The following is a 24177-nucleotide window of genomic DNA, read 5'->3' as shown; positions in this document are numbered from 1 at the left end:
TTTGGTGTATGAATTGATAATTTAGTGCAGACACTTTAATAAAAGGAAGTTCGTGTTCTTTTGATTCTGACTCTGTAGCAGCCCCTGTGAACTTGTATGCCCTGCTATCTTCTCCAGCAAGATCTGAGGAGGCAGCTGAGCTGGGACTGAGGTTTGTGTCCAATGTGGTGATGTGGCCAAGAGTGGTTCTCACTCAGCTTCTGTCTTTGTTTCCAGAGGGGAATGAGCTGGTTGGAAGGTTTCTGGGGAAGACCAATAGCACTTGACTTAGATGTTACCCAGGAGAAGTATCTTACCAGAAATTTCCTCAAGTCTTTGTAATTTGTGATGATCCCATTGTGGATGACAACGAATTCTGGAAGAAAAGTTTCAAGAGAGAAATGCTATGAAGAAGTGAAGATCAAGTCAGATTGAAGGAAACAATTTGGCAGCTTGAAACTCTACAGACTTTGCTTTTGTAGGGATGAATGTTAAGCAAACATCATTTACAGTTACTAGAACTGATGTCTGCTATGATTACAATTTCAACCAGATGAAATAAATACACATTCCTTTTTCAATAAAAAGCATCCACCAACCTGACCACAGACAGAGCTCTACTTGTGGTCTACAGTGTCACCAAATAAGCATTGCTCTTTACATTGATGGGCTGATTAATCCTTCATTACCCAAAAACAATTCCAGGAGTTCCCAACTGGTTCAAAGAAGTCACATACTAGTGGTCTATACATGTGCTTCTGTTTAATTACACTGAATTGTAAAAAGATTTGAGCTGAAAATTTTTTAGTTTTCACTTAAAAATCCTGATTTTCTTCTAGGAAAATACCAGAAGTTCTGGCATCCCTGGGCTCCTCCACACTCCTGTGTGGCCACGAGCACATCTCTTTGCAGGGTCTGCCTGCAGTGCCTCTACTTCCAGGACTCCAGCAGCAAACCCCACTCCTTTGGGCTGCTCCCTATACAGGGGAGACAGGGGGAAGGTAAGGGCAATCCCCTTCACTGCCACTGCACATCTCAATAAATAGTTGAGGAAAAGGTCTAAGGCCAGTCTGAGAGTTTTTCTGGGCAGGTAACCCTCTTCCTCCTTCAGACTAGATAAGGGAAAGACTCTTTATTATCCTTGAGATTCAATAATTCTAGCAGGATGTATCTACATGTTGGGTGTTTATCATAAATATTGACTATTATTCAGTGAACATTTGGATCTCCAACTCAAGTTTTTCTCAGTACAGAACATATTTTACCTGTTATAGCTTTTAAAACCTTTTCTTTTACTCTTTTTATTTATTTTTACCATAATTTCCTCTATATATGTTTTTTATAACATATTGTTTACTTTTGTGTAGTCACACAAAAAAATGAGATAGCTTGAATAAAAGATCCATCTTCAGCAGGTGTGCTAGCCCAGCTCACTTCTGTTCCACCTTTAGTGTATTTACTGCTCCATTTGTTCTGATGCCTCTGGCAGACACTAGTTATCCAACTGTCAGAACTCTACTGTATTAATAACCTCTATAGCCATCTCTTTCTCCAATTAGTTTCATGTCTACTATGACATTATTTCTTACACTATTTTCTTAACTTTTCTTTCACCTTGGTCTACTATTTTCTCAGCATTAATTTGTTTCCTAGAACCTGTGTTCTTTGTGTAATTTTCTTGTGCAATGTCGTTTCTGGGTATAAGCCTTCCTTAAAAGTAAGCTCTCCAGCTACCACTGATGAGTTGCTAAAGACATTTTATGAATCTTTTATTACTTCCCATGTTGTTTTGTTTTTAATTACTCATCCTGAGTCAGGGCAGGCATTTCCAAGTTTGGGTGTGGGGGGATCTCCTGGGATTCTCCCTGCTCTGGGGACACAGAATCATCATCTGCATTGAAGTAGGAATTCATCTTATAGCTTGGGTGGGCAGGAGCCTGTGGCTGGGATGTAATATCTCAGGGCACATGGGCCTGGTACAGCATTTCCTCAGCCAACACTGCTGCTCCAGGGACCATCCTGTGTCTGGCTCGGGGTTTGGCTGGATGTACATTCTAGGTCCACAGCACCATGGGGTCTGCTCTCTCCCTCCTGAGTGTAGGGTGCCTGCCCCCATAGTGGGACACCCTGTGGTTCAGGGCATGGACCAGATCCAGGAAAAAGTCCCCAGCAAAATCCTCACTACCCAAGGCTCTGACCATGTGGATGCATATGTAGCCTGGCCCCTGTGCTACCTTCTACCTCCAGCTGCCCTGCTGAGAGGAGTGCATGAGCTTTTGTGTTTTCCAGAGGAGGCCTAACTTTTCAAATCAGGCAGGGGGAACTGCCTTGGGAAACTTCAGTGTCCACAGTGCACAGAACAATGAGTAGGGAGGTACGGCTCTCTTCTGTAGCCCAACTTCCAGGAGGATTAACTACAGTGAGTCTTGTTGAATGCTGAGCTAAGTGCCTAATAATAAGCAACCCAAGGCTTGTCTGATATGTCTGGCCCTTACTCTGACATGGGTCTTGGTAAGGATCTGCACTGCGCCAGATGTCTCAGAGTGGGGTCCCAGCTGACTCCAAAGATCATTCTTTCTACTGGATACCCTCCCCATCATGCCCAGGTGTGAGTCTTTGGGGCTCCTTAATTGACCAGGCCCAACCCAAAGTGGGACCCACATGAGGGCCCAGATTATGTCTCAGCCCTTGGCCTGGAGCCCTGGGAGGACTCAAGGGCTATGCCCTCTTCCCATCTCACATGCCTACTGTGTCCTATTGCAGGAGGACTGAGGACCCTGGGGCTGACCACAATGCCTCTAAGAGTTGTCACTGGGAACTCCAGACCTATCAGCCCACCCCCAGGAGAGGAGGTGGGCATGATTAAGGAGAACTTTCCTGGGGCTCCGGGCAAATGATGAAGACCCATGAGCTGGGCTGGCACACGGGGGCAGTTGGGAGAACTGGGGAGCCCACAGCTCACCAAAGAGGGCCTGGTGCCCCTGCAAGTGCCATGAGCAGTGGCCGTGTCCCTGCTCTGTGAACTTGGCCTGCTGTCTGTCAGTGGAAGTCTAAAGTACTGTGAGCCCAGTTACTATACCTTCCACTTTGGCAAGGGATGTCTGGACTTTTACACACAACCAATCTCATTTTTTACAAATACAAAGAGAGTTGAGTCAAGGGTTTTTCTGCTGGGAGGAGCTCTTGGGTTGCCAGCTATAGCTTCTGCTTCTGCTTCTTCAAATCTCAAGCCCTTAGCTGCTGAGGCCTCAGTGCTGGGGCCGGTTTGGAGCAGGCACCTCAAACTCAGTTAACCTAGGTCAGCCCTGCTCTACTGCCCTTGCTCAGGACAACTCTCTTCAGAAGCAGGGTGACTTTAGGGATGAGGAAGGAACACCATCTTTTCCTCAAGTGCCCTGCCCTCCAGGACACTTCAGTCCCTTGTTTTAGAACAGTGTCTATGTCCTTCATCCCTTCATACTGCCAAGTCCACTCAGGCTGGGTTCCCAAGAGCCAGCAGTACTCTCAGGAAGTGACTTTGTTGTTCTGTTAACACCTGTGGTGTCAGCATTGCCAGGCTGACTTTGCCTCCTGTCTGGGGCTGGTGCCACCAGTTTAGATCTTCGGGTATAACAGGATGGCTGAGAAACCCACTGGAAGTAGATGTGGATCAACCTGTCATGGGTCAGGGCCAGGCAAAACCCTCAAGACAGGGAGCAAGGCCTCGGTACATACCATTGCCTTTGTCTGATCTCTGCGGGTGACTGTTGACAGCACTGGGAACCCCATGGGTGGCCCAGCGCGTGTGCGCAATGCCAAAGTGGGTCTCAAACTCCACCTCTAAGTCCATGCTGTCTTGCTCTAGAGGAAATAAAAAATCCATTTGCCAACTTACAAAATAAGCATTGACACAGTACTGATATATCAAGGTGTCATTACTACACGGAGGCACATCAGCACATCCCACCAGGGACTGCATAGGCACCCCCACCTTCTCCTGGGGCTTCTGCCAGACTCCTGCTGTTGGTTAGTTAGTACTTATCAGTAACCTAACTCACTTAATTGAAATAAACTTACTTTAAAAAGAAAATTATATATCACTACTATAAGTGGAAAAGCAATATCACTTGCCAGAAAAATTAAAATAAATGCTTAAGTACCAAATATTTAAAAATACATTTCTTCATACACCACCACCTAAATCAAACCATCCTCTACTCTGGGAAACACAGTTGTACACTATGGGCTTAACCCTCTTTCAATTTATCCATGTTCAGAAGAATCAGTATTTTTAGTTTCAAATATCATTGAAAACGATTTCCAAGTGACCCATGCTGCACTTATTGCTCTGACTTAGTGTGTTTTCCACTCACTGTAAAGTTCTTCATCAAGAGCCTTGACATTTCCCCTTTTCTTGACCAGCTGGATATGTCTTTCTTTGACTTCATTATTATTTCCATCGATTGCCACACCTGCAGGTGAACATAATTTTCTGTATTGGAATTTAAGGTTTGTCTCACACATTTTGTTACAGGGCACCACCCAGGGTGAGGGCTACAAGATGTATTAGTTCTTTCTCCCCAGGCATGTTGCCTAATTGACCTGAAAGGAAGAAGCTATGACTGTGGCAATACTTAACAGCCAGCAGGGAATGTGTGCCTGGACCCACAACCGCCACTGAGGGTGGTGGGCACACTTAAGGGCATTCATTATGCTGTGCACCGTACATCCTACTGCTTTAGACGGTACCTCTACCGTTAGTGTTTCCTCAATCTTTCACCCGACTTGCCTTCTATTAAACACTAATAGGGATATAAAATGATCTAACTCTCCCTTTTTCCTAAGGGGGCTTAATTAAAAATGGCAGGTGGAGGAGTAAACTCTGAGATGGCCCTCTAGTGGAGGATTGTGCAGCCACTTAGAAGATTGTTAGGAGGAATTTAGGATAATGAAAAATGCTGAGATAAGTGAAAAAAATATAAAGGTACAGCATTCTACGATCACAATTAGGTGAAAACAAAAATGTCTATGCACGTCCACCATCTACCCTCACCCCTAGACCACCCAACAATGACGGGAGAAGGGACACAAAGATCCCAGTGGGGGCACTTTAGATGCAGATTTCTTTTACCTTTGTTTCTTCTTTTGACTTTTCTATAGTTTTCAAATGTAATAAACAACATTATGTTTCTATGTCAAAACCCTGCAGGGCTTACCTGCCGAGTCATAGCCCCTGTACTCTAGCCGCTGCAGGCCCTTGATGAGGGTTTCAAAAATCTCCTTCCTGGTGCGGGGGACTCTATAGTTCATGTAGGCAAAGATTCCTGTAAAAGAGGGGGACACTGCACGTTTATTAAACACTGGAGTTGTGTTTAGAACACAGTCTGGGCATGCAAAACAGATGGCACCGCAGGAGGGTGTCCAGGCTGCACACAGAGGAAGAACCACATTCCCCTCCTGCTTCTGGAAGGACATCATAGGCATCCCTTCCTGTTACAAAAAGACTTATGCATCAGGTGAAGAACATCCTCACACTCCTTGGCCTTGCCATTCCACTGATGAGAAGTTTTCCATGGATGTACTTGCAGGAGATGAGGCTTTCATTGTAGCAACACTTATAATAGCAAAGATCAGCAAAACAACCCAACCAGCCACAGACATTTAGGAGTCCCCACCTATGTGGCACAAAATGCACCTGGGAAGAGTCATACTGAGGTCACCAGCAGCCTCCTGCAGCAGATGAGAATAGGCACTAAGGCCTTTACCCTACTTACCACCCAACCCTGCTGCTTGGATCAATTAGCACTTTACTACAGCAAGAGTAAAACCATCTCTTGGCCCCTTGAGAATCCTTATCTTTTTTTTTATTTTTTATTTTATCCTCACCCGAGGATATTTTTGCACCTAATCTTCAGATAGAGTGGGAGGGAGAGAGGAAAGAAGAGAGAGAGAAACATCAATGTGAGAGACACACAACCAGTGGTTGCTACCCACATGACCCCAACCAGGGCCAGGGACAAACTGCAACCAAGGTACGTGCCCTTAGCAGGAACTGAACCCGGGACTCTCTGGTCCGCAGGCTGATGCTCTAACCGCTGAGCCAAACCAGCCAGGGCGAGAATCCTTATCTTTAAGGACGGCCAAGAAGATTTTGTTTGTCTTTATTTTCTGTATTCACATTGCAAAATATTATTTTCCTAAATAGGAAGTAACAGTCATCATGCTGGTTCTTTCCAAACTCCTCCACTCACTCCCCTGTTTGAGACCACAGACTCTTGGTTTGTCTCTATCTTGCCCTGTGAGTGTTCCATTTGGTTCTCTCTCTGTCCTTGCATCCTCCCTGCCCTCCTCAAATCTCAGCTCCAATCCCACTTCCCAGAGCAGGCTTGTCAAGGACCTGGCTCTTACACCCACAGCACGACCCCAGTGCTCTTACATCCTGGGACATCTATATTCCCTGACAGGGACACAGCCTGGCACTCCTACCTTTATATAGAGCAACTCTATTCTGACCATGCAGTACAGTGCCTTTTGAAACAATCAAACTACAAGGATTTGGAACCCTCATTTACATGAGGACAAACCAATCAGGGACCAGGACAGAGACTTCTGTCTATAAACCATTTCCCCTCTGGCTCCAAGAGCGCACTTTCCCTTTCCACTGTAGACTGAGTTGGTGTAGACTGCCACAAACTGGTGTGGATCAAAGCAGGCACAGCAGAGCTGTGTAACCAGAGAGGGGCCTTACCCCAAGGCCACCTCGCCCCAGGGCCACCTAACAGCCATGCTGTTTCATAATTGAGCTGTAACAGTATTGAGCTATTCCACAGCTGTGCTATATCACAATTGAGCTGTATGCATTGAATAAAATTTCTTTCTTCACTACACCTCAAATTGGGGATTCCTGCTGGCACTGAACTGGTGACAAGGACCCTTGGTTGACAATTTTTTATTTAATTTTTTTTATTTTCCCAACATTCTTCTGGGGTGAGAGAAAAGTTTGTCCAAGATTAAAAGTCTGCCAGATATCTGCACCCCCCATGTTTATTACAGCATTATTCACAATGGCAAAGACATTGTAAGTGTCCACTGACGAATGAATGGATAAAGAATGGTACACATATACAATGGAATATTATTCAAGCATAAGAAGAAGGAAATCCTGCCATTTGTGAAAATATTGATGGACTTTGAGAGTATTATGCTAAGTGAAACAAGTCAGACAGAGAAAGACAAATACTCTGTGATTTCACTTCTATGTAGAATCTGGGAAAAAACCAAACTCATAGATGTAGAGATCAGATTGGTGATTGCCAGAGGTGGGGGTAGGTAAAGGTGGTGAAAAAGTACCAAATTCTAGTTACAAGATAAATAAGTTCTAGGGATGTAATGTATAGCATGGTAACGATAGTTAATACTTTATTATACATTTCCAAGTTGCTAAAAGAGTAGCTCTTTAAAGTTCTCATAATAAGGAAAAAATCTTACCCATATGAGGAGATGAATGTTAAGTAATCTTGTGGTAATCATCATGCTGTATACCTTAAACTTATACAATGTTATATCACTTATAGCTCAATAAAACCAGAAAAAAAATTTCTAGACATAAACCTCAGAAAGGATAACCTGCCTGAGGATATTTCAGAGCCAAGCACAATTATATGCAAAACTACTTGTAATATCCCCAGTTGTTAAGTTGATCTCAGAGAGAGAGGAAAGGAGAGAGAGAGAGAGAGAGAGAGAGAAACATAGATGAAAGAGAACATCGACTGGCCGCCTCCTGCATGCCCCCCACTACGGACCAGGCTCACAACCGGGGCATGTGCCCTGACTGGGAATCGAACCAGCGACCTCTTGGTGCATGGGTCAACACTCAACCAGTGAGCCACACCGGCCGGGGAGGTGTTTTAAGCTATGAATCTTTGCTGGCCTCCGGGAAATTGTTCTAGAATTACACCTGCACCACATGAAGGCACTGCAGATGGCATAAAGGCCCATAAACCAACTCTAGAGAGACTTTTAAATCTGCTTTTACAAGAGTCCTCTGTGGCACTGCTCTCCAATTCCCCCCAGCAATTCCCTTCTTCTGGGACACACTTTATGCAGAACTCACATCAGAAATGTATGTTCTTCAAGGGGGCTCTGGCTCTCAGATCAAAAATAGCCTCCTTGGTGGGGATAGGAGATGCCACCACAGCCTGCCCCCCTCCGTGGGCTGGGACCATTAAAGCGCCCTTATCCTCAGCATCACCAGTTGTGTCCACACCCAGCCAGGAGCCTCGGCAGCCACGAGGGCATTGTTTGGAAGATTACTGTGGTGAGGGGGCTGCCAAGGACTGGTTTTCAAGGTCTTTGCACAAGGAGGCATAACTCTAATTTTCAACATCTATTCAGTAAGTCCTTTAATTAACTAAGCACAGCCTCTCTCCCTTATAGCTCACCCTCTTGGCTGTCCCTGCATTCTATTGAGATGAAGTAAATAAGCCTGCATTTACACTGTGCTCTTGCTGTTTTTAAAAAATAATGAAATAAAAAGAAAGCTGTTTCCGCAAGAATTTCTAGGTGCTATTCACATCAGAATTCCCTGCTGGAATCTCTTCCCTCCATGATAAAAGCTAGGATAAGAATCCATTTTTTACCTATGAGATCAATAAAGATCAGTTTGACAGTGAGAATTTAAATCTGTACACCCTCTTGGGAAGGCAATTTGTCAGTCTCTTAAAATTGAAAGGTGCACATCTGTTGACCAGAGCTGTTGTACTTCTAGGACTGTCTCCAACAGATACCTCTGAAGAGACACCAGTGTGCTCCCATGAAGGTAGCTGCTGGGTGCTGTCTGTGGTAACTGGGACCAGGTTAAGTGATAGTCGACCACACACAGGATCACTGTGGAACCACGAGCAGGCAGCTCTCCACAGGAACAAGGTGAAGCTGTCTACTTTCTCAGAAAACAAGCTGCCTCTCCAAAATGTGTCAAGGGGAAAACACAGATTGCCCAACAAGCATAAATTATGCAGGGATGGGGGCAGGGGAAATGCATAGAGTATTGCTGGAAGGGCACCCAAGACACAGGACCAGTGGTTGCTTTGAAGAGGGCACTGGATGTAGGGCAGAAACTGCCTCCCCACTGCATGTGTGCTCTTTGCACAGTCAGGATATTTCAGCTTGTGCCTATATATACTGGTTTAATATACACTGCTCTGTGAATTAGAGTGGTGGGTACAGGATAGTCAACCAGCACAATCTGACTTCACTGACTTTACTGTGGCTCACCCAGAGGACAGCCACACCAAAGGAGAAAGCACAGTCTGAGTATACCTTCCAGTGTGTGAAAGGACAAGTTCAGGGCCCCACCTGCGGTCCTTCTCCCTCAGGCTTCTTGCTATCACCAGTCTGTGGAGACTGACACCTGCAGCCAGGGCCAAAGACTGTTTTCAAATGCCAGCTCACCCCTGCTTTCTATGTGGCCTGGAGCAAGTCACTGAACACCCTGTAGAGCCTTTGCAAAGCCCTGAGGACAGTCAGTGCCTACTGATAGTAAGTGTTCTGAAAAGGAGCAGGCCAGGAGCTTTCCCTTCTGGGAGTGTGAGTTGCAAATGCAGGTCCATGGAGGCATACTGGTAAACCCAGAAGAAATGATCATATGCTAAAAGCTAGGAAAAAACAGAACCATTTACCAGTATTTCTTCTTGGCTTTCTTGGGGAATGACAGTTAAACCAATGGGTGATTCAGCTGCAGCTTGGTCAAGATTTAACTCATCCCCAAAACATCTCTCTGGCCCACAAAGGCCTCATCACTGTGCTGGAAATTTTGAAGTGGAGGGGATCTTGCAAGGTGGGTAAAGAGAGGACATGATACCCAGAAACCTCTTACCCCCTCAGAGGATTTGTAGGCAGATGGGTTGGGGGCTGAGAGATGGGAAGGGGCAGAGCTCCTGGACTGGCTCTGTGCACAGGTGGCTCCAACTTATTCTGCAGGTGTTACCCACCCATTGGGTCTAATGCAGGCCTTCCCCACTCCACCTTTTTATAAAGCTTTGTGACCCTGTTTATTGCCTACAGAGTACTTTCTTCCTTGTCTTTTGTCTGGCTTCCTACTGGACTGTAACCTTCATGAGGATGGAACACATCTGTCTGTTTATCTGTCTTATTCATCATTGTATCCCCATCCCTAGCCCAGAGTCTGGCACATTTTAGGTGCTCAATGTGTTGAAGAAATGAATGAATGGATGAATGAATGAATGAACAAGTTGGGGTTGATAAGAGAAAGTGGCCTGTGAGCTGGGCCTGAGATAGCTATGTTCAGCCACAGTGGATCTGCTCTCTGAAACCTCAGAGTAAGTATGAGACAGAAAGGCTGGGAGGCAGGTAGTGCTGAGCTTGGGTCCCTAAGTGTCAGCCCCTTTCACAAGGGCAGTGTTCAGGGGTCATCCCAAGACCCTCAAGCCCAAGTTTATGTCCCCAAACTACCCCGGGGCATCCCTATCCTCATGTACTGTGATGACCCCAGGACCAGAGTGAGGACACCATTGTAAATCAATCCCTGGAAGAACTCCAAAACTCCATTTGAGGGGGGCACAGAGTAAATCATCACTGCCAGCATTTATTGGCTCTCACATGCCAGTATTTCCAGAACCTTACCTCATCTGATCCTCACAATGCCCTGTGCTGATTCTGTGACTCCCAGGTCAGACAGGAGCTACAAGGCCAAAGACTTGAATCATTTATGGCCAGGTCTGTCTGATTATAGAGTACTCAGCACTGCTGACCTCCCCCCAAAGCAGCTTTAAGACCTGTTTTAGAATCCTACCCAAAGGGGTAAGAAATAGCTGGCACAGAGGAGACCTGACCTGTGGGAAGGTGCCTACCTGGCTCCTATGGACAGACCTCTGAACTCTCCTGGTCAGGTTCAGGCTATGTTGACATACCTTCCCCTGGTCCCTGGAAACCCCACACTGCCACCACCGCCACCAGGGGACACTTCTGCTTCTGACTCCACCTTTGTCTTCCCATCTAGCCCCTCCCCACAGGGTCAGCAACCACAACAAGGTTGGCTCCCATCACATTCCTCTGAGGGCACCTCAATCTCCAAGTGACAGCTAATGACAGTGACCACATCAGAAGGATGCCTTGCCAGAACCAGGAGTGCTGAACTGCTGGAATCTTCTCTACACCCATGGAGTGCTCAGGATGCTGCAGAGGGAAAAGGTTTTTTGGGGCCTGGAGGATGAGGGAAGAGGTCAAGTTCATAGTAGGCTGACTGGAGTCCACATTTTGGTTCTGTGGCTGTAGTTTTGAAAAAACTCTCCATTTCTCTGAGCAGCAGCTATTAATAAAGCACTGCTCCCATTGTGCGTGAGAGTGGACAGCTCCAGGTAGAGGGCTAGCCTTACCACACACAGGATAGGGGCTCCCCTGTGGGAGCTACGTCATCACCCAGCCAGCCATGGACCCTTCCCAGACAAAGAACATACTTTCACCACCATCCAGTCTTCTCAGATTTGAAGGGTCTAAGCTTTTTAGTCCATGAGCCAAGTCTAATTAGATACTATTCTAAGTCCCAAATTGGATTAGTTGTTGCACAGACAGAGGACATGGCCAGTTGGATTTCTGTCTCATAAAATTCCTGAGTGTCTGTGTATCTGTGTATATGTGTGTAAGAGTATGTGTATGTATGTGGCATGCTGGGGGAGATGGGGCTGTCTACTCTTCTGTGTGAGACTCCCAGGAAGGGGAGGTCATTGGGCCAAGGGCAAAGGCTGCACAGGAAGCTGTAGACTCTCTGGATGTCTAGTCCTCACTCACATAGACTGGGAGTGCCACTTTCTTCATGAAGTGGGGACAATTCCTGTTGCATCATCTCTAAGGGAGAGCAAAGGTCCCACAGTGGAGGGGGTCTAACACACTGGCTCAGGGTCAGGACGGGGCTGGCCCCTTGTACTACTTCGGGCCTCCTTGGGACTCCAGGGGTTGAAGTTATGGCTCCACAAAATCCTGAGATAATAGGAGACTGCTTCCTGTGGTAAGCGTGAGCAATGCATTTCTATTTTTAATAAAAAAGCTCTTGGTCTAGGAAAATGGCAGTGGAGTGAATGGAAGCTACACAGACCATCTCCCAGGACCAAACTGGATTTAAAATGAAAAGAAAGACAAATTGTCAGAAAAAGGCAACAGAAAAGCAGCTTGGAAAACCACATAACCAGGGACACTGACTCAATCCTGGTAGGCTTGCAAAGACGCAAGAGGGGGCCAGGAGCCCACGGTCCACAGCGGCCTGGGCTGGGACCTGCGGCAGCCTGGGCTAGGACCTGTGGCGGCATCAGCTGGATGCTACGCCCTCAGCTGGGACCTGAGGCCTCCTCTGGGAGATGCCACAGCCTCCAGAGCTTTAGCTGGGAGCGGTGCCCTCGGGTTAAAGTTCCAAGCATCTCCACAGAGCAAAGCTGGGGCAGAGGCTAAATCAGCAGCAGCCACTCACCTTGGGCTCCGGCAGAGGGAGGGCAGACTGGACTGGAACTGTGTAGGGACACTTGGGATTTGGAGGGCGCTCAGAGCTTTTGCTGAGTTGCAGCCACGCAGGACTGTGGTCATTTTACTCCTTCCCAGAGCCCTGGAGAGAGGCAGTGGCCCCTCCCTCGAAGATTCAACCCCACCTGGCGGCCATTGAAATGCTAATTGAGGCACATTAACAACCAGCATCTGCCCCACCCTCGGGAAATCCTCTTACACTGAGCACCTGAGGGAGTTTTTCAGTCAACTCAGAAACCAAGGTTCTTCAGATGACCTCTACTAATAGCCACCAGGCAAAATAGCTAGAGGATAACAACCATTCCCTGGGCTAGCAACTCTAACCAGGAAAGTAAGACTTCACAGTGGTGTTTAAAGTGGGTCCTCCCTGCCTCATCCAAACCCAGTAAGAGAGAGCCACAAACAGCGGAACACCAACACATACAGGGAAAATGTGGCAGGCTCCAAAGCCCACTGTGATAGCCAAAATGGTAAAAAACAGAAACAAAAGCCAAATGAAAGAACAAGAGACCTCTACCGATGATGAGATAAATGAGGTGCAGTTAAGCAAGTTAACAGAACTAGAATTCAGAGCCATGATCTTGAGGAAGCTCAACAGCATGTGTAAGGACATGAGCACCAAGAGTAAAGACATAGAAATGTTGAAAATCAACCAGCTGGAAATTAAAAACCACCAAGAAGAAATGAAGAGAGACATATCAGAAATAAAAAACACATTGGAAAGTCTAAATAGCAGAGCAGAGAAAGCTGAGGACCAGATCAGTGAATTAGAAGACAGGGTAGAAAAAATCAACCAATATGAAAACCAAAAGGAAAAAAAAAACATTAAAAAACAGGAAGACAGCTTAAGAGAACTGTGGGACAAGTGGAAACATAATAACATTCACATCATAAGAGTCCCTGAAGAAAAAGAAAACGAGCAAGGGTTAGAGAATATATTTGAAGAAAAAGTGACAGAAAACTTCCCTAATTTGGTGAAGGAAGAAGGCATTCAAGTTCAAGAGGCACAGAGAGCCCCAAGTAAGAAAAACCCAAACAGGCCCACACCAAGACACATAGTAATCAAACTGCCAAAAATTAAAGACAAAGAGAGAATCCTAAAAGCTGCAAGGGAGAAGCAACAGGTTACCTACAAAGGAAACCCCAAAAGGCTCTCAGCTGACTTCTCAACAGAAACACTACAGGCCAGAAGGGAATGGCATGAGGTAATCAAAGTCATGAAAAACAAAGATCTGTATCCAAGACTACTCTACCCAGCAAGGCTACCATTCAAAATAAAAGGTCAAATAAAGAGCTTCCCAGAAAAAAAAAAAAAAAAGGCTAAGGGAATACAATAGCACCAAACCAGCCCTGCAAGAAATGTTAAAAGGACTGCTGTAATTAGCAGGAGAAATAGGAAGAAAAATAAAACCACACTAAATAAAAATGGCAATAAATAAGTACTATCAATAATCACCTTACATGTAAATAGATTGAATGCTCCCATAAAAAGACACAGAGTAGCTGATTGGCTAAAAAAAGCATGACTAATCTATATGTAGTTTACAAGAGACCAACCTCACAACAAAAGACTCACATAGGTTGAAAGTGAAGGGATGGAAAAAAATCTTCAAAGCAAATGGAAAGGAAAAGAAAGCTGGGGTAGCAATACTCATATCTGATAAAATAGATTTCAAAATGAAGGCCATAACTAGAGACAAAGAAGGCCACTACATAATATTGAAAGGATCTACCAAACAGGAAGGTATAACCTTGATAAACATATATGCACCCAATATGGGAACAACAATATATATTAAAAATCTTCTGGAGGACTTCAAAGGAGAAATTGATGGGAATACAATCATAGCAGGGGACTTCAACACCCCGCTCACATCACTGGATAGATCCGCTAGACAAAAAATTAGCAAAGAAACAGAGACTCTACATGAAGCACTAGACCAAATGGATTTAATAGATATCTATAGAAAATTACACCGCAAAACTACAGAATGCGCATTCTTCTCAAGTGCACATGGGACATTCTCGAAGATAGACCACATGTTAGGACACAAACTAAGTTTTTACAAGTTCAAGAAGACTGAAATCATATCAAGCATCTTCTCAGATCACAATGGCATGAAACTAGAAATCAGTTGCAACAAGAATATGCAAAGACATTTGAACACATGAAAGCTAAATACATGTTATTAAAAAATGAATCGGTTACCAAGGAAATCAAGAAAGAAATTAAAAACTTTCTGGAAACCAATAAAAATGAAAACACAACAACACCAAATCTATAGGATTCAGTGAAAGCAGTTCTGAGAGGAAAGTTCATAGCACTCCTGGCGTACCTCAAAAAACAAGAAAAATCTCTAATAGACTATCTAACCTCACAACTTAAAGAACTAGAGAGAAAACAAAAAGAAAAACCAAGAGCAAGTAGAAGGAAGGAAATAGTAAAGATCAAAAAATCACAACAGAAATAAATGACAGAGTCCACAAAAACAAAAGGATCAATAAAACAAAGAGCTGGTTTTTCTAAAAGATAAACAAGATTGATGGACCCTTACCTAGACTCACCAAGAAACAAAGAGAGGGAACCCAAATACACAAAATCAGAAATGAAAGAGGAGAAGAAACAACTGACACGACAGAAATACAAAAGATCGTTAACAACTACTATGAACAATTATATGGCAACAAATTCGACAATCTAAGCGAAATGGACAAATTTGTAGAAACATATAGTCTCCCAAAACTGGACCAGGAAGAGACAAAACCTTGAACAGACCAATAACAATAGAAGAAATTGAAGATGTAATCAAGACTCTCCCAGCAAACAAAAGCCCAGGCCCAGATGGCTTCACGGGGGAGTTTTACCGAACATTCAAAGAAGAACTAACACCCATTCTCCTCAAACTATTTCAAAAAATTCAAGAAGGAAGACTTCCAAACTCGTTTTATGAATCCAGCATAATTCTAATTCCAAAACAAGAAAAAGACACTACAAAGAAAGAAAACTACAGGCCAATATCCCTGATGAACACAGATGCCAAAATCCTGAACACCAAAATAATTGTCCACCATGACCAAATGGGATTCATCCCAGGGATGCAAGGATGGTACAATATTCGCAAATCAATAAATGTGATACAGCACATAAATAAAATGAAAAATAAAAACCGCATGATCATATCAATAGATGCCAAAAAAGCCTTCGACAAAATCCAGAATCCATTTCTGATAAAAACACTCAGAAATGTGAGAATAGAGGGATCACATCTTGACATAATAAAGGCCATATATGAAAGACCTACAGTCAACATCATACTTAATGGGCAGAAACTAAAAGCATTTCCTTTAAGAACAGGAACGAGGCAAGAATGCCCACTTTCACCACTCTTATTTAACATAGTACTGGAAGTCTTAGTCACAGCATTCAGACAGGAAGAAAAAATAAAAGGGATCCAAATTGCAACGATGGAAGTGAAACTGTCATTATTTGCAGCTGATGTGATACTATACGTAGAAAACCCCGAAGACTCCATAAAAAATTTACTAGACTTAATAAATAAAATTGGAAATGTAGCAGGATACAAAATTAACGTCAAGAAATCTATGGCATTCTTATACACCAATGATGACCTCACAGAAAGAGAAACTAAGAAAACAATCCCATTTACCATTGCAGCAAAAAAATTAAGATACCTAGGAATAAACTTAACCAAAGAAATAAAAGACCTATTCGCAGAAAACTACAGGTCATTGAAAAAAGAAATAGAGGAAGATATAAAAAAATGGAGCACATACCCTGTTCATGGATTGGAAGAATTAACCTCATTAAAATGTCCATACTACCCAAAGCAATCTATAGATTCAAAGCAATCCCCATCAAAATACCAATAGCATACTTCACAGAATTAGAACAAATACTTCAAAAGTTCATATGGAACCAAAAAAGACCTCGAATGGCCACAGCAATCTTGAAAAAGAAGAACAAAGTTGGAAGGATCACAATACCAGAGTTCAGGTTATACTACCAAGCCACTGTAATCAAAACAGCCTGGTACTGGCACAAGAACAGGCATATAGACCAGTGGAACAGAGCAGAGAACCCAGAAATGGCCCCAAGGCAATATGCTCAATTAATATTTGACAAAGGTGGCAAGAGCATACAGTGGAATAAAGACAGCCTCTTTAATAAATGGTGTTGGGAAAATTGGACAGCTACATGCAGAAAAATGAAACTAGACCATCAACTTACACCCTACACAAGAATAAACTCAAAATGGATAAAAGACTTAAATGTGACTCATGAATCCATAAAAATCCTAGAAGGAACTGGAGGGAATAAAATTTCAGATATCATACGCAGCAGAATTTTCACTGATACATCACCTAAGGCAATAGAAACAAAGGAGAAAATGAACACATGGGAGTATATCAAACTCAAAAGCTTCTGCACAGTGAAAGATACAATCATCAAAACGAAAAGGCTACCCACTGTATGGGAGAGCATAATTGCCAATGATATATCAGATAAGGGATTAATTTCCAATATATAGAGAGTGCTCATACTGTTCAACAAAAGGGGGACAAGGAACCCAATTAAAAAATGAGCAGAGGACCTAAATAGACACCTCTCCAAACAGGACATACAAATGGCTAAGAGACATATGAAGAAATGCTCAACATCACTAATCATCAGAGAGATGCAAATTAAAACAACAATAAGGTATTACCTCACACCTGTCAGAATGGCCGCCATCAACAAATCATCAAACAACAAGTGTTGGCGAGGCTGTGGAGAAAAGGGGACTCTCGTACACTGCTGGTGGGAATGCAGACTGGTGCATCCACTATGGACAACAATATGGTGTTATCTCAAAAAATTAAAAATTGAACTTCCATTTGACCCAGTGATCCCACTTCTAGGAATATACCCCAAGAAGCCTGAAACACCAATCAGAAAGAATATATGTACCCCCATGTTCATAGCAGCACTATTTACAATAGCTAAGTTCTGGAAACAGCCCAAGTGTCCATTAGTAGACGAATGGATAAAAAAGTTGTGGTACACAAAGGAGTACTATGCAGCTGTGAGAAAGAAAGACCTCTTATCCTTTGGTACTACATGGAGGGACCTGGAAAGTATTGTCCTAAGTGAAAGAAGCCAAACAGAGAAAGACAAGTATCATATGATCTCACTTATTTATGGAATATAATGAACATAACAGTCTGAGGAAGGGGGTAGTCCCAGAGACGTGGAAGTGGGGTACAGACTGGCAATCCCCAGCAGAGGGGGTGGTCGGGAAGAGATTAACCACAGAACTTATATGCATGTGTGCATGAACAATGGACATGGACAACAAAGCTGGGGACAGGGCAGGGAGGAAGTGGGAGGGGGGCATCAGTGGGGGGAAAAGGAGAAACATCTGTAACAAATATAAATTAATTAATTTAAAAAAAAATCTCTTGGTGTCCTTGTCAGGTTAGGATTTCACCAACACCAAAAAGCATGCAACGTATCATGTAAATTGTAAAGAAAAAATATAAGTCTTGTTTAAATTGCCAAAATTTGGTTGTAAAACAGAGCCACATTTTATTTTCAGTGAGAGAAATACTTCGTTGAAAATGCAAAAGAGGCAGATGATCAAATTGTCTCATTGTTTCTGCACTGAATTAATCTTCAGAATTTTTTCCCAAGAGTGTTTACAACCTAACGTTAATCTTCCTTTATAAGTGAATTTTACTAAATATAAAAATAATCTCTTGCCCTAGCCGGTTTGGCTCAGCGGTTAGAGCGTTGGCCTGAGGACTGATGGGTTGCGGATTTGATTCCCAGTCAAGGGCACATACCTGGATTGCAGGTTCAATCCCTGGTTCAGGTTGGAGTTGTGTGGGAAGCAGCCGATCAATGTGTCTCTCTCATATCAATGTTTCTCTCTCTTTCTTCTTCCCTCTGTCCATCCCACTCTTTCTGAAGATAAATGCAAAAATGTCCTCAGGTGAGAATTTATAAAAAAAAAAAACAATACCTCTATTTAAAAGCACTGTTAACTAATGCTATATCACATTTCCAGAAGGTTTCTTGGAACTTGTTAAACCTCTGATAAATAAGACTAACCAATGGAGGAATGGCATGATTATGGAGTGGAGGAAAAGAGTGGTTGCTAGGTTGAGCGCCTGCTCCCAGAATACCCACATGAGTCCCATCTTTCAAGCAGTGGAATGGGGGAGCTGTTAGAATTGGCTCCTGAGAGCCAACTGTGCACATTTCTCTTTAACTGTATGCTCAGGAACCTTACATTGATGACCTGAAATTACCCATGGGTTTTCACAATAGAAATTGGCAAACTGGAGAGCCTGTTGTTAAACATTTATTTGTCCATCACTGAGTAGTGGGCTCTCAAGATTCTCATAGTTTAAGAGGTAACAAGTCAAGTGACCTCTGCCCTATCAACTCCATCCCAGTCCCTTCTGAGACATCTATCCACAAACTGAACTGTGACAGGGAGGAAAGGAGTGTCAAATATGACAGGGCCCTGAGAGCTGGAAGAAGTTTGGGACAAAAGTGTGAGGTTTTCCCTAAGTCATATCATCTCCCTGGACTGCCATTTCCTCAGCTGAGCCCAGAGGCAAGACCCTGTGAGCCTCTGACAAGCTCCCCTGAAGACCATTATGCAAGCAAACAGACCATGTATGGGTGTCCTGGCCCTTCTTAAATCTGGGCAATAAAACCATGCTTGCTCTTTGCAGGGAAGAGATGAGTGGGAAGGCTATGTACATGTATGAAGGGCAAAATGCAGTGAGAGCCATATTTATATGACATACAGACTGAAAACTATTTGGTCAAACTGGGCATGTTGCACCTTGCCATTGAAGGACAAGGTGTTTAACAGATGTCTAGGTTCACTTTCTGATTGTGGTGAGTCCAGTCTGAGAATACTGGACCCAGGGGACTTGAGCATTGGGGGGTGAAGGGGTGCTGGCAATGTTCTTGTGGCTATGGCTTGAGCATCTGGGATTGGCAGCACTGGGCTATTCTTGGGGAAGGCACCTTAAAGCAAAAACCCAGTTGTCTCAGGATGATTAATGGCCTCCGAAGATATCAGGTCCTAATCGCTAGAATTTCTGTATGGAATCTTCATATTAAAAAAAGGTCTTTATAGTTGTGATTAAATTAAGGATTTTGAGATAGAAGATTATCCTAAATTATCTGGGTGGGCCCTAAATGCAGTCATCAGTGTCCTTGTAAGAGGGAGATTCTACTGGAAGAAGAGGCGATGTGACCTCAGAGGTAGAGACTGGAGTGAGTAAACACAAGCCAAGGAAAGCTGGCAGCCACCAGAAGCCAGAAGAGGCAAGGAACAGATTCTCCCCTAAGGCCTCCAGAGGAAGTGGGACCCTACTGACAGCTTGATTTTGGCCCAGCAAAACTGATTTCTGAACTTCTAGTCTCCAGACCTGTAAGAGAATAAATTTATGTTGTTTGAAACCAGCAAGTTTGTGATAATTTATTATAGCAGCCAGAATAAACTAATACACTAACCAAGACAAAAGATTAATTCAAGATAAGGGCTTTATTTTTTAGCAATTACTAAGAATTCTCCAATTCTCCGTAACCAAGTCTTTTTTTTTTTCCCCTCAGCAGTGAAGGACAGGCAAGATTTATGAATTCATGGATAGAAAGTGCAATCCTTTTAGTCAGATCCCCATGCACACATGCTCCATGCTGTCATGCCATTGCATATGCTACACCCTCAGCCTGGTATACCTTTCACCCCCTTCTCTCTGCAGAGCTCATACTTGAGGCCAGGACCTTGTGGCACTGTCTCAGGTACCCATTCTCTTCCTGGGCTAGTCAATGCTCCCTGCCTCCACTGGTGCTGGGGTCCAAAGTTCAGACTACATGGGCACCAACAGCTTGGTGGAAGCTTAGAAAACTGGGAAGCTTGCACCCTCATCCTAGGGGCTACTGTGCACTATTCAGATATATGGACTCCGGGTTGCTCATTTCTGATTTTTTTCAAAAGAAGACACAAATTACACCTACTTATGTGAAATCTCCCCAATTTTACAATTTGTTAACTAATTTAAAGAATAAAGTTTAAGTCCTGTGCACCAAATAGAGAGGTGTCTGCCTATTCGGGCTAGGCTGCAGTTTTCTGTAATGGCATTTACCTCAGGAGTTATCTGGTCCCTAATCAGCAATCTGCATCTGGACTGCTTCTTCAACTACCTACGCCTTATATCCAAGGGGAGAATTATGCCAACATGGCCCCAGGCTTGGAAAACAGGGTCTCAGCTACTAGTGTCTGAGTGAAGAAGGAAGGAGAGAGGAAAAGGAAAGAGGTAGGGAGGGACTATAGTAACCTATATATTGGCAGAAAGTAAACAAAATGCCAGCAACTCTCAGATATTAACAAAACCACCCACGAGTACCTATGTATCATTTAGCTAAATGCTTAATGCACTGAAACTGAGCTACTACTGGGTCCAGTTTTCTGTGGGAGAAGCAGTACAGACGAGGGAGAACCAGGGTCAGTATGAGCATGGTCATCAGCACCCAGCAAAGAGAGGCCATTAGTGGGATCCCTGCTTACCCCAGTGATGGCAGATCTCAGCAGGGCCACAGTCAGCCCAGAGAAAAGACCTTGAACAACTCCTGCTCAAACACAGGTGTGCGCAGACTTCTCTGGGCTTCAGTTTCCCCAAATGTAAAGTGAAGAGGGTAAGTGATTCATTCCAGATGCAGCTTCACAATTTCCACTATATCCTTGTACCAAATGCACAAACATTTTTTAAATGTTTTCCTGTAAAATTGACTATATTTTTGAAAACTTAAATGAATTCATTACAAAACAAAACAACCATAAAAGGAAAACCAGTATCATTTGCCATATATACACAGACCATAATCCAAAGAAACCAGACTAGTATGTTCAATTCTAGCCAGCTGCTGCTGTGAGCTCTGAGTAGGGAGCTTCCTCTGTGCTTGACAAATGTCAGAGAGATATAAAAGACACATGAGCACCCAGCCAAGACTTTTCCCCTGGCTACTGGAAAAGGAAATAATTTTCCCATGTGGGAATTCCACAGTGGCTCCCTGGCTTCCCTGAGGGTTGCAAGGTGATAGTTTGGACTGCATGCTTATCCTTTCCCCAGAGGACAAAACGTGTAGCCCTTTAAAAAAAAAAAAAAAAGGTTTTATAGAGAGAGAGGAAAGGAGAGAGAGATAGAAGCATCGATGTGAGGGAGAAACATTGATCGGCTGCCTTCTACACACCCCCTACAGAAGACTGAGCCTGTAACAGAGACATGTGCCCTGACTGGGAATCGAACCCAAACCTCCCAGTCCATTGGATGATGCTCAATCCACTGAACCATACTGCCAGGCAAGCCCTTTAATTTTTATTTATTTATTTATTTTTTATCCTCATCTGTCCTCACCTGAGGACATTTTTCTATTGTTCAGATAGAGTGGGAGGCAGAGAGAGGAAGAGAGAGAGAGAGAGAGAAACATCGAGGTGAAAGGGATACATCGAGTGGCTGCCTTCCGCAGGACCCAACCAGGGCTGGGGACAAATTGCAACCAAGGTACGTGCCCTTAGCCGGAACCAAACCGGGGTCTCTCTGGACCTCAGGCCAACACTCTAACCTCTGAGCCAACACTCTAACCTCTGAGCCAAACCGGCCAGGGCCAAGCAAGCCCTTTCAAAAAGCAGAACAAAACTGGTAATTTTGAGAGTTGGACTCAGAAAGTTATGGAGAAAGCTGGATACAAGTATGAGTTAGGATGGAAGGCTAAGATGTCATGGAGGTAGAAGGGCATCAGAGGAGGAAGGAGGGTAGCCTCTGGTGCTGGAGGGTGGACACCCCCTTCCCTCCCCAGTACCAGAGTCTTGGTGCACCCCTTTGGCTCTAAGGCCACCAGTTGGCCAAGGGCCTTGAATAACACACTAATGGGTTTAGAACCAAATGGGTATCTGGCAAATTACAAATGATGCTGGGAGTCTGGAGATTTTCCCTGAGGGTTCAGGAACTAAAATGGATGCCTGTTTGGCCAGGAGAAGACTGCACCCCAAAGCCAGCTGCCAGCTCCTTGGTTGGTTGTTCCCTTTTCACTTTTTTCAGGAAAGGCTGGCCTTAGAAACAAGGCCTGTACAGACTTTAGCCCAGGGCTTACCGCTGGCACACCCCACCCCTAAAGCCCTCTTCGAAGTCAGACAGAGGCCTTTCATGGCTTCAAAAGTTTCACCAGGTCCTCCAGCCACAGGAGGCTGGCATGGGTAACTGAATCCTACTCAAGGAAAAAATAAAACAGGCACAGTGACCTTTTGTCCCAGAAGTTCCGGGCTCCCTCCCCAGCTGACGGAGGCGGCCCAACTAAGGGAGTAAGGAATTGCAGATGTGCACTTGGGCAGGGGCCGCAGCTCTCCTCCCCAAGGTAGTGTTACCTCGCCTGACAGCTCCGGGTCACCGAGGTATTCAGGAAGCTGAAGCCCGACCCCACTCCGGGTCCTAGACCCCCTCTCCCAGCTTCAGCCAGAGGCTCCGGGTCATTGCTGCCTCTTTCCCCGCGCCTCGCCCAAGCTCTTTCTAGCAAAGAGGCAGCAACACGGAATTAACACTTCTAGGGAAAAGAGGTTCATGTTGGGACTCCAGGTGGGTGCGCAGGCCTGTCTCGAGAGCACCAGGGGCTGCTCCCGACACTGACGGGAGGGCCCAGGTCGGGTCACGTCTCTTCAGTGGGCTCCGGGCACTGAGTTACGGTTTGGGCACCCCGCGCCGGGGATGCGCGTGGTCGCCTTAGTGGAAGACTTGGGGCAAGAAGAGAAAGGCGCCCTCACTGGACAGGGGATGAGGACACCACTGAGTTGCAAGCGTCCAGGAGCGGGACAGAACCAATTCCCTCTCCTCTTTGTGGACCGGGCCAGGTCACCTCACCAAGTACAAGACCGGAATTGGGCACTCCCCTCACCCCACCATCCTGGGACACCCACTCGGGGGTCCTAGCCAATCGATGCTCCATCCCGCGAAACTTCCCGGTTCCGTGGCAATCCACTCTCTGGCTCAGGCGCTGAGAGGGCGGACCGCCGGAAGCCGTGGTCGCCACAGAGGAGGGGGCCACACTCACCGCACATGGTGGCGGATGCTTGCGCCCTTCGGGGTTCTGGGCTCGTCGGCTCTGCAAACACTCAGCACTCGGTGCAAGCCTGGCGCTCTCCAACTACTGCTACCGCGGGGCCTTATAGAACCAAGCCCTCCTCCAGGGGTGGAACCCGGGCGGGGCCGAGGCGGAGTTTCCTCCCCTCCCTACTCACCATTGGCCCCAGGTTGTCGTGACAACAGCGGGGACCCAGCCCCTGGAGTCAAGGAATGGGCCCAGGGGTCGCTTCGAGAGCTAGTCCCGTAAAGCGGATGGCCCGTCGCGTGCTGGAGAGGGGCTGGGGATAGGGGCTAGGAAGGCAGACAGTAGACTGGGCCTCAAACTCTGCGGGGCATGGGACCTTGGGCGGTGCTTGTTTCCCAGTCTGTAAAAGGGGTGACAATGAACCGAACTTCGTGTAGCGGTGAGGACTAAGACAGTCTGTGTAAGGCACAGACTACCTTGTCGGGCCCCGGTGTACGTCCTTCTGAGGGCCAGACTCCTCACTGGACACCTGAGACACAGCACACAGTGTCCTTCAACCTGGTCCCTGC

The 24177-nt window shown here is 45.1% G+C and overlaps 1 protein-coding gene across 1 annotated transcript in view; it reads right to left on the bottom strand.

The window, feature by feature from the left end:
- GFPT2 (glutamine-fructose-6-phosphate transaminase 2) overlaps positions 1 to 23683 on the bottom strand; it is a 59156-nt gene extending 35473 nt beyond the window's left edge. The window contains exons 1-5 of the mRNA XM_036240140.1: positions 23612 to 23683; positions 5175 to 5282; positions 4332 to 4430; positions 3694 to 3819; positions 297 to 355 (exon numbers count right to left, since the gene is read on the bottom strand). Of these exons, the coding sequence (XP_036096033.1) occupies positions 297 to 355; positions 3694 to 3819; positions 4332 to 4430; positions 5175 to 5282; positions 23612 to 23618 (399 nt within the window). The 5' untranslated portion in view covers positions 23619 to 23683. The remainder of the gene's footprint in view (positions 1 to 296; positions 356 to 3693; positions 3820 to 4331; positions 4431 to 5174; positions 5283 to 23611) is intronic.
- Positions 23684 to 24177: the final 494 nt, after the last annotated feature.

Source organism: Molossus molossus, unplaced genomic scaffold, assembly GCF_014108415.1.
Source record: "Molossus molossus isolate mMolMol1 unplaced genomic scaffold, mMolMol1.p scaffold_m16_p_4, whole genome shotgun sequence".
Taxonomy (NCBI): domain Eukaryota; kingdom Metazoa; phylum Chordata; class Mammalia; order Chiroptera; family Molossidae; genus Molossus; species Molossus molossus.
This window is presented reverse-complemented; position numbering and strand designations above follow the sequence as displayed.